The sequence below is a fragment of the Dendrobium catenatum genome, unplaced genomic scaffold (genome assembly GCF_001605985.2).
Source record: "Dendrobium catenatum unplaced genomic scaffold, ASM160598v2 fragScaff_scaffold_1395, whole genome shotgun sequence".
In the NCBI taxonomy this organism is placed as follows: domain Eukaryota; kingdom Viridiplantae; phylum Streptophyta; class Magnoliopsida; order Asparagales; family Orchidaceae; genus Dendrobium; species Dendrobium catenatum.
This window is the reverse complement of record NW_021319857.1, coordinates 589,519-600,728: the sequence shown is the minus strand read 5'-3', so window position 1 is coordinate 600,728 and position 11,210 is coordinate 589,519. Positions and strand designations below refer to the sequence as shown.

General features: G+C 36.6%; 2 protein-coding genes across 2 annotated transcripts; one reads left to right on the top strand and one right to left on the bottom strand.

The window, feature by feature from the left end:
• Positions 1-1,302: 1,302 nt before the first annotated feature.
• Positions 1,303-3,257, top strand: LOC110103650 (probable protein phosphatase 2C 23). The gene is made up of 4 exons (XM_020832451.2): positions 1,303-2,373; positions 2,462-2,575; positions 2,709-2,973; positions 3,142-3,257. Exons 1-4 carry the CDS (start codon positions 1,303-1,305, stop codon positions 3,255-3,257), a joined length of 1,566 nt encoding a protein of 521 aa, XP_020688110.2.
• Positions 3,258-9,663: 6,406 nt separating this feature from the next.
• LOC110103641 (wall-associated receptor kinase 3) lies at positions 9,664-10,647 on the bottom strand. Its single transcript, XM_020832441.2, has one exon. It carries the CDS (start codon positions 10,645-10,647, stop codon positions 9,664-9,666), a length of 984 nt encoding a protein of 327 aa, XP_020688100.1.
• Between the last annotated feature and the right edge of the window lie 563 nt (positions 10,648-11,210).

Here is an 11,210-nt window from a genome sequence, read left to right as displayed (position 1 = left end):
TAACAGTGAAAAAAGGTACGACTTTATCAGTTCAATTCTTTATTTATTAATTAGGATTATGTTGGAAATTGTTAATGAAATAAATATATTTTTATGTTTTAAAATATAGTTTAATTAGCTATATTTGAGAGGAAGTTTTAAGTTTTCATCAATATAACACCATAAAATTTATAAATATAAGTTTTTAATGACAATTTTTTCGTTCATTTTATTCAATTTTTTTTTGATAAATTTATTTATTTTGTGATTCTTTCACTTTAAATATCTTCGTTTAAATGTTAGTTTTGAATGAATTTTGATTGTAACGATCAATTGGGTTGTGCTGTTGCCTCAAACCAAAATCCAGTTGATTGAGTCAATGTGATGTAAATTTATACACCATAATAACATTGTAAATTTATCGTCTTATAAATTTGGCAGTCTCTTTATCTGTTTTATATGTTGATAGTGTGAGAAGCAAAAAGAGGCAAGGAGAGAGTGTTAGAAGAGTGATATATACATTATTTTTATTTTGTTAGAATATTTCTTGATGTGATGCGGCTCCGTAGTTTTTTTTTCCCGATTTTGACTTTTTCACGTCAAGATTTTTTGGGACGATTTTTTTGCTGCTTCTTAAAGCACATTTTTAGTACAAAAATAAAAATTAAACCGAAAATGAAATCTAAATCTTGACATTCTTCTGCTATTGTTTTTTTTCTTATTAGTTTTGTTGTGTAGTTTTCCTTCTTCCCATCAACACATTTACAATCATAAAAAATATTGGGAAGTAATTAGATCCTATTAAAATTTCATTTGGACCCACTTTCTTACTGTTTTTTAAAATAATTTTTTAGTACAAAAATTTATTAAAAAATTACTTTAAAAAATAGAAAAAAAATTTCCCTATCATATAGCCTAAAGCACCCAAAAGCATTGCTTGTACGTACATTGTCCCATCTAAGACACCATAAAAGGCCAGTTGATCAGCATCTACAAAGTACGAATCTTAATATATTCATTAAGAATAAATTAAATTTATTGAGTCAACATCTAATTATTTTATGTTTTTTTTTTAATATTTAGAATAATTAAGAAAATTTCATACACAAATTCATACATTTTGAATCTAAAATCGACGTGAGCTGCTATTATTATTTCTGCCACTGCACCACCTGCATTCAAACTCCCCGCCCTCCTCATTTCTGAAAGTCAACCCCTCTCGGGACGCCATTGTTCTCTTCCTCTTCCAAATCCTATACATGCTCTCCCCATTCTAGCCCTCTACTGCGCAAGACGAACTATTCTATTCTGATTCCTTCCTGTATGGGTAACAATGGCACCAAACTCACGGGCTGCTTCTTTAACTGCAGCCCCGGCCATCGCCGCAGTCAAGCCTCCGCCGCCGTGACGACGGAGCCATATGAAGGGGGTTTCGGTCACTCCTTCTCCTACGTCCGCTCGGAACCCCTCTTCCATCGCTCCACCTCATCCAAAATCCACCACTCCGACGACTCAACAACCACCTTCCGTTCGATCTCCGGCGCTGCTATCAGCGCCAACCTACATACTCCCACCGCCACTGCCACTGCCACTGCAGCCGAAGCTGCATTCCAAAGTTCCAGCTCCTTCTTCTCAGCGCCTCTCCTACCTCACCCTTGCCAACCGAAAGCCGCTGCTTTTCAAGATGCCGGCGACAATCTCAACCTCCACTGGGCGCAGGGCAGAGCAGGGGAAGACCGCGTCCATTTAGTCATCTCCGAGGAGCAAAGTTGCCTCTTTGCCGGAATCTACGACGGCTTCAACGGCCCCGACGCTACTGACTACCTCCTCTCCAACCTCTACCCCGCAGTTCAGCACGAGCTCAATGGATTAATGCTCTCAAATGAAAACAATCAAGAAAAACTCGACCTTTCGTCATCAATCTATGATTCAGATCAAAACAGGGATGAGGTAAAATCAGGGATGAAGTCGCAGCGGTCGGCGAGGAACTGGGAAGAGACGAATAGGAGGTGGAAGCATGAGTTTTCTAAGGAAAGGTCGGAACTTGATAGTATTTTAAGGAAGGATGAGAGCCATTTGAAGGTACTGAAGGCTATGTCTCGTGCGTTGAAGAAAACTGAGAGGGCGTTTCTGCAAGTTGCAGACATGATAGTTTCAGAAAATCCGGAGCTAGCCCTCATGGGCTCTTGTGTGCTCGTAATGATAATGAAAGGGGAAGATGTTTATCTCATGAATGTGGGAGATAGTAGAGCTGTTTTGGCGCAGGAGGGAGAAAGAAATTTGAGGAATTTAGAGAGGATTAATGAGGAAACTCTGCTTGATGATCAACCCGATGGCTTGAAGAATCTCGTAGCTCTTCAGCTTACAAGGGATCATTGCACTGGCATCGAAGAGGTGAGAGCAAGAACAATAAGTTTATATATAAAAAATAAGTGTTTGAGTTACTTTCTGGGTTGATTTGATTTTATCTTCTGTAAAACAGGAAGTTAGAAGAATCAGAAGTGAACATCCCGAAGATGCTTTGGCCGTAATGAATGATCGAGTGAAGGGATCGTTGAAAGTGACGAGAGCTTTTGGTGCTGGATTTTTGAAGCAGGTATTGCAGATAATATATATTTTCTACTTCATTATGAATGTTTACTTAACAATGAATTTTAACTCTGGATTTTTACCTGTTCATGATTGAACTCTTAACTAATTACATTGTTAATCTTCTTCTTTTATGCCAGCCCAAATGGAACAATGCGCTCCTTGAGATGTTCAAAATTGACTATATTGGAACATCTCCTTATATCACATGCTCCCCCTTTCTGTATCATCATAGACTTAGCTCTCGAGATAGTTTTTTAATACTTTCATCTGATGGCCTCTACCAATATTTTACAAACGAAGAAGCCGTAGCCGAGATCGAATTGTTCATCACAAAAACTCCGGAAGGTGATCCGGCACAACACCTTGTGCAACAAGTCCTCTATCGAGCTGCGAAAAAAGCTGGTAAGAGTTTGGATTTTGATTGTTTTTGTATTATATTTAGTTGTGACGTATATCTTTTTAAACTATTCAGCCTGCTAGTTAATACCAATTTTTTTAAAAAAATGTCTTCTGTAGAGTACTAAATTTGATACATCAGAGATTACAGTTATGCATTTAAATGGATTACAGGTATGGATTTTCATGAGCTACTTGAAATTCCTCAAGGAGACAGAAGAAGATATCATGATGATGTTTCTGTTGTTATCATTTCTTTTGAGGGAAGAATATGGAGATCTTGCACATAAATGAAAGACATACAAGAAATAAACATGAAAATGTTGAAACAACATATTCCTAACACCCACAAATGACCACATTTGGTCATGCCATACCAACTATGGCTTCATTTGGGACGGCGTTCTTCCTGCTTCTTAAAGAACTTTCTAGTGCAAAAATTAAAATTTTTAATTATACTTGAAAGGCGCTTTAAGAAGCAGGAAGAAAGTCGTCCCAAACGAAGCCTAAGAGAGGCCAAGTTTGGTGCCATTGTGCGTAGCTGAAATATGAGGAGGTGCTTTTTTGTGTTTTTTTTATGCTTGATGATCAAATTCTTTGATATTTACTCAGCCATTAGCTTACTTTTTCTTTAAATGAATTTAATAACTTTGGCTTCTATGACATGAGAAATGGACATTTTCATGAAGAAATGATTATTAAAACAAATAACTAACACTTGAACTTACATTAAAACATTAGAGAAAAAAAAAAAACTTGACATATATTCACCATTTGGCGCATTCAAAGAACTGGATGATGTTATAATGACAAATATATTAATAAAGCAAATAAACAAATAAATAAAGGATAAGATGAAAGGAATGTTAAGCACATAAAGTGTTGAGATCTTATGTTGTATTGTAAAATATAAATGATCTTTGGATGTTAGCTGCTTAACTATATTTGCTGTCTCTCAGTTGACTTTTTCAATTAGTTGGTTTCGAGGTTTGCTTCAATCTTTTTCTAAATTAGATATTTGATTACGTCAACCTTTGGATGGGATTGGAGTTGACTGCGTTTTGTTATGATATTCTATTATAACTAGCTAGATGACTTGGTAAGGTGTTTAGTTGTAATGATGATTAATAAAATATTTGACAGATGTCACATATAATAGTAATATTGGATATTGTTTTACTTCTCAAATATATTAACAATCTAACTTTCAGTTCATTATGTTGATCAATCAAATAAAAGTGTGTTGCACTTTTGCCAGCTTTGATTATTCCATATAGCGCAAGAAATTAGCACTGCATTAGAGGACATTGATTTAAGCAATATATTTTTATAACATTGATCTCAAATTTGATATCTCAAGGATATGGTTTGAAGAGATTATTTACTCTTGATGAGGATTTAATCAATAAGTGGCTACGTGCTACAAAAAAAATATATGAAAATGTGCACCGACATTCGTTCGTGTTAGTTTATCAAAATATCATGAGATCTTGAACTAAGTTCAACAAATTATTGAACATAAATCAACTCAACAACTTATGAATATGTATTTGGCCAACTTGAACTTTTCTTCATGCTCAAGTACCTAAGAACAAAAGCTTGTCAAGTCACCAAGATGTGGAATCATAACCCGTCTCCAATACTTGAATACTAAACGCACCTAGAGGGCTCCTAAAGTTGCTACTCATCTAAATCGCTTAACATGAGAATTTGTGATGTAGTGGATCTATGGAAGATTGGATCTGCTAGAAGGGACATCACCAAATAGGAAACCAAATAACAAGCTCAAAGCTCAAAATAACATAGTATTCTTCATGTCCCCCTTTATTCTTATAACCTTCTATATATAACATATTGAAAGAAATTCGTAGAACTTTATACAAAAAAAAAAACATAAAAAATTAGAACTACTATTCAATACTTTAACTAAGATGTTCCATATCAATTTGTTACTCTTCAAGAGACTTGAGCTAATAGCTTTTGCTCAAAAAATATATCAAAGGCACTTACTGTTAATACAAAATTTATCATAAGTTCTAAAATACCAGACAATGGCTGGTCAAACTCACTCGATATACCGCTATCTTGGCCAAGTCTATTAATATGTTTAATGTTGCACTGTCGATTTTACCCTCACCTATTTAAAAAAAAAAAAGATAATTAGTTGATTGTGGGCATAAGTTAATCTTATATTTTTAGCCAAAAGTTCTTAACAAGAATTCTATATTTCTCTCTCAATTTCTTTTTAGCTCTGGCTGAGTATCTCCCTTACTCCTTAAGGGTTTAATATAATTTACTTTAAACTAGCTCATTAAATGAATTCAATGAACTTTAATTTCTTCTTCTTCTTATCTCTTTTTTGGTTCAATTCAAAATTGTATTAGAGTTTGTGTAAAACTAAAGATAATATTGCATCCAATAATAATGGGTTTTATGCATATTTCATCTTAAGTAAAATATCTATAATAAATATGAATATTAATTGTGAATATATTTGGGATGTAGCATTGCTAACCAAATTTTAATTTCCAATAAAAAATTAGAGAGAAAGGAGGGGATCATATAGACATTTACTACTTCTTATGATAACTTTTATGTTATAATTAATGATATGAACACATTATCTTTTTTTCTTTTGGACATTTAGGACAATTAAGATAAACACACGCACCCAAGATATCATAACCCAACTCTACTAGGATAATTCCAATCGTGTTGAGATGTGATTAGCAAATCCCAAGATCTAGTTTTGGAATGTTCATATTCACTTCTAATGTTCATTTTAAATAAATATAGATTACATAGCTACTAAGAAATCTACTAAAAACAAACTCATCCTTAAGATTTTTTTTCATTTCACCAATATATATATATATATATATAGTACATGATTACATGCAAAAGCTATAAAACTAAACTGAATATTAAACTAGCTATGACTCCATAAAAATCAAAACAGAGAAATACCTATAACCTCATATTTAATTTTGAACAACTAATCGATAGTTTTCTTCCCTTTTCCAGATCCTAAAAGTTACAAGCAAACCACAGTGAGCTACAACAGCTCAGAATGCCATACAAATCAATCTAAATTTTTAAATATTCTTTTATTAAATATTTTGTTGAATATTTAAAAATAGTTAAATATAGTTTAAATAAATCATTATACTGAGAAATATAATAAATACATAACAGATATTTCACGATTCAAATAACAATATTGAACATATAAATAAATTGAAATATTCATATCATAGAACAATTCATATAACATTTCTTGGACCCAAACAGAGCATCAAAGGATTCTAGCCCCTTATGACTCTCTTTTTATACTTGTAGCACCATAATATATCACATATCACTGTTACAAACAAACTCTCAAAGGATTTTAACCATTTATAGCTTATAACAATTCCCTGACACATACAAAATCCTAGAGAATTCTGGTCACTCATAACTCCTAGTATATATAATTAAATCACATATGCACATATATCATCATATTATAGCAATTAAAGAATAATTGAGCATGTATTATAATTATATAGTATTGTATAACACTAAACAATAAAAAAACATTGCTAGTCAAAAATACACATTCTCTAAAAATAATCAATTTATCAAGGATTATTTAAAACAATATTTTAAGAATTTTATTATGCTACAACACTATTTTTCAACATCCAAATAATTTTTCATTTAATAAAAACCTTATAAATTTCAAACCCCATGTTATAAAATTTTCATAAAATATTTAAAATGTAGATAATTGTAATCTCTATAACATAAGAAAGTTACACGGCGAAAGTTTTATCAGTACAAAGTTATTTGTATTTTTTGCTAATTGACGAAAATGGCTCGAAGTTGCAAAAAACTATATTTTTTCCCTCTCTATCTCCTCTCTTTTCCATAATTTCTCCCAAACCCTATTTGTTTAGTGAAAATGAAGCTAAAATGAAAAAAAATTAAATTAAAAGGACATAATGATCAAGGTAATTAAAGCATTATATTCTATATGTTCTGGCAAAAAAGATTGCGATTTTGACTTATAATGACTCATGAAATAATTATTGATTGTTCTAAGTAAAAAAAATTCTAAAAATTTTATTGGTGTTGCGGGCTAGAATATACGTGACGATAGAGTTAAAATTATACGTCTTCGTGTTGCACAGATATCCAGCTCACACACAGAGAACACAAGATTAAAGGAAAAAATCATAGGATCTGGCCCAGTCTGAAGTGATTTCATTAATGTTTGGGATAGATTACAATGGGTTGACTCATCCTTAAGGGCAATCATATTACAAATGCCAACTGTATGTTGAAATCTAGTGACAAATGTGGGTAAAAGTCTGGCGTCACTTAGTAGTCCGGCGGAACTACGACGTCAAACGATGGTCAGGTGGAACTACGACTTCAGGCGGCGGTTCGGTAGAACTACGGCATATGGCGGTGGTCCGGTGGAACTACGGCGTCTAGCGACGAATAGACGGAACAACGGCATCCGGCGGTGGTCCGACGCCTAGCAGTGGTCCAGCGGAACAACGAAGTTAGACGGTGGTCCGGCAGAACAACGACGTCAAGCGGTGGTCCAGCGGAACAACGACATTTGGCGGTGGTTTGACGGAATAGCTGTGTCTGGCGGTGGTCCAGATGAACAACGACTTTAGAAGATGGTCTGGCGAAACAACGACGACAGGTGATGGTTCGGCGGAGCTTAGAGCCTCAAGTGGTGGTCCAACGAAGGTCCTCAAAGTGGTGGTCTGGCGGAGGTGAGGGCCATAAGTGGTGGTCCGGCGAAATTGAGAGCCTCAAGTGGTGGTACGGTGAAGGTGAGGGCCTCAAGTAGTGGTCCGGTGGAGCAACGACATCTTGCAGTGGTCCGACAGACCTCATGCGGTGGTTAAGGAGGAGAGCAAAGAGATAAGAGTGATCTCCGATCTCTCTCTTTAATCCTTTTGGCTTAGGAGTCCCTTTTCAAGAGAAAAGAGGACTCTATTTATATATTTTCTAGAGTGGCATGGCCTGTAAATAGGTGGAGGATCAAGGGCAAATGGGGAGTGACTTGGATGGACGACCGATGTTGAATCCCTTGATCATGAACCGTTCGTTAGACATTTGAAGGTCTTAATGATGTTGAAATTCTGCGATATTGGGTTTGTTGGATTTGTCTCGTCAAACCACTAGATTCGACTATAAGCATGTAATGTTTGGAAACCGTTTGGTAACCCAAATTGTGGTTTGAACCTTCCAACAACGCTTCAGATCCGTGATTCAAACCTATTTGAGCTCGGATCGAGTCAAATTTTGCGTCATTGGGTTCGTATTGCCGAGACATTCAGTTCGCCTATAAGTTTACTAAAATCGGAACTCAAATGGTCCCAATTTTAATTTTTGGAGTTTCCAACTTGATTTTGCATTGAGATTCATGCCTGATTAATGTAATTTTTAAATGATGTATCAACGGGATTTCACACAAGGGTCGTTGCGTTTCATTTTAAGCCCATAGTGTTCTGAAAGAGTCAAACAATCCAACTTTTCAAGATAATATAATTTAATTATTCTTTCTTAATTAACCCTTTAATTTGTTTTTGATATCTGGACAAAATCATATTAAAGATTATAAACTGAGGCTACAGTTGGAACAACTGTTTTAATGTTTTCTAAAAAGCTGTCCAAAAAATTATCAAGAAATTTTTATACTAAAAAGCAATGAGAAAGCTGTCCCAAACGAAGTATAAGAGTATGTTCGGGACAGCTGCAACTTTTTGTAAACATGATTATAAAATTGTTATGGGAAAATGAATTTTTTTTAAAACAATTCTAAAAGGCAGCTTCTTTTAGCACAGAAATTTTGTGAAAGCTAATTGTAAATTGACAATTAGCACACTAATTAACCTATTTGATCTATATTTCTTTTTTATGTAAGATATTGATTAGTTTGGTTAATTATAAAAGGAAATAAATTTAACTAAAGGTCTTTTTTAGAGGAATAATTATTAGGTCCGGACACTGGTCGTAGCTCTACATCCGAACTCCAATAACATGTCGTCACATGCTTCTACTCTTTACCGTGCGGCCCGACAACCCGACCCGGAACGGAACCCGGTATTGCTATACCCCGGTTTTGTTAGGTATTGCTTGGCAATAACGAAAAATACCGCTCTGTCAAGACCAATACCTAGCAATACCGAACAATATCTAACAAAACCGGGGTATTGTTAGGTATTGCTCGATATTACTAGGTATCAGTCTTTACATAATGATATTTCTCGTTATTGCCGAGCAATGCCGAGCACTACCTAGCAATACCCCTGTCTATACAAATCAACCAATACATAACAGTACCAGGTCCGAGTCTGGGTCGGGTCGTCGGGCTGCGCAGTAAAGAGTAAGAGCACGCGGCGATATATTATTGACGTCCGGATGTAGAGCTATGTCAGGACACCGGACCTAATAAAAATTCGTTTTAGAGAACTTCCTTGTTGCTTTGTTTTTTAAACGGTAACTACAGTTTTATTTGACTATTATGTACTTTTGCACTTATTTTCCAACAAAAGCATGTAAGTTATTTTTCTGAGAGCAATTTCACAATTCTTTTTAATTTTAAAAACAAAGCGGAAATTTTAATTTAAGAAACAATTAACTCTACAACACTAGAGCAAGCTCTCACTAATCAAGTGTCTGACTAGCAAGCTAAGTGGCGAAACTCCGCAGCTCCTCCGCCACCTCCCTCAGCGTCGGCCTCTCCTCCCCGCTCACCATCAAACACCTCCTGGCCACCTCCGCCACCGCCTCCACCACTTTCTCCTTCCCAGCAGCTTCTTCTCTCACCCTTCCCTCCAACATCTCAAGCAACCTCCCCGCCGCAACCCCTTCCCGAAACCTCTTCCCCAATTCCCCTTTCTCCACCGACACAGGAAATTCCCCCGTTAACAGCTCAGCCATTACCACGCCGAAGCTATACACATCTCCCTTCTCCACCGTCCTCCCCGAAAAGTTACTGAATTCCGGATCCAAATACCCATCCCTGTCTTTCTTAATCCTCAGAAACGTAAAACAACCCACCATCATCAATCTCGCTCCAAAATCGGACAACTTGGGCACCATCCCTTCGTCGAACAGTATATCCTTCGCTTTCACCCCGCGATGGAATTGCGGATTGGGGATGGCGGAGTGAAGGCAAGCCAAGGCCTCTGCCGTCATCGTCGCGATTCTCAACCGATCTTCCCAAGACAGGGATCCATACAGTTCGTGGATGTGGTGGTGGAGCGTGCCGTTGGGCATATACTCGTAGACCACCACGGGGAGCGGCGTTTCGTCGCAGCCGGCACCGACGATGCGGACGATGTGCTTATCGGCTGGATGCTTGGAGAGACTGATCAGCTCGCTTATGAACTGATCGATGTTGTGCCCACTAAAGGAGACCCATTTCTTGATAGCGACGATGGGATGATGATGTGTGTTGTCGGCGGTGGCTGGGAGGAGGCCTTTGTAGACGATGCTATCGGTGTTGCTTCCAGGGCCGATGATGCGGCTTTCGCTGTAACTGTCGGTGGCGCGGTCTAATTCCTCGGCGGTGAAGATGCGGAAAGTCGGTGATATTTTGAGTTCCGCCAAACGCCGGCGGAAGATTTCTCCCCCGTTTTGCTCGCAGGAGTTGTCATCGATGGGCCACATCAATTAGTTGGAGGGAAGAGGGCTTCGTAGAATAGGAATTCAGGCGACGGAGAGATAATTAGAGCAGGCAGGCCGGCCATCTGCTGCGGCCGCCTATATATAAATTGGTAAATTCGGGTCAAGCGGAGAAAATAACGCGAAAAGAAAGCGAAACCTGCAATTTAAGCCATATGGAACGCTACAAATTGCCTAAACAGTGCTGACAAAAAAAACTTTTTATAAAATAGGAGATTGATGATCGAAGATCGAACAGGTGAGAATGAAGAATGCAAAATCGGAGATTGATGAGAAAAGGTAAATCCAGTTTTTATATGCAAAGATAATAATAATGTTCTCATATCTATCGGTGGGGATAAATACCCAATATCAAAAAGTACACCGAATTTTGATCGAGCACGAATTTTGAGGCATAAAAAATTAGAAACTTTTGAAATTAAACTTAGGGCCATCTAAATGCCGATTTCAGCAAATTTGTAGTCAAATTGAATATCCCACGAAGATGAACATGACGACACCAAATTCGATCTAATTTGAGCCCAAAAAGGTCCAAATGAAATGATCAA

Coding starts and splice junctions, on each gene's coding strand:
- LOC110103641 (XM_020832441.2), bottom strand. CDS start 10,647: ATGTGGCCCATCGATGACAACTCCTGCGAGCAAAACGGGGGAGAAATC.
- LOC110103650 (XM_020832451.2), top strand. CDS start 1,303: ATGGGTAACAATGGCACCAAACTCACGGGCTGCTTCTTTAACTGCAGC. Junction 2,374..2,461: donor ATTGCACTGGCATCGAAGAG/GTGAGAGCAAGA, acceptor TCTGTAAAACAG/GAAGTTAGAAGAATCAGAAG. Junction 2,974..3,141: donor TCGAGCTGCGAAAAAAGCTG/GTAAGAGTTTGG, acceptor AATGGATTACAG/GTATGGATTTTCATGAGCTA.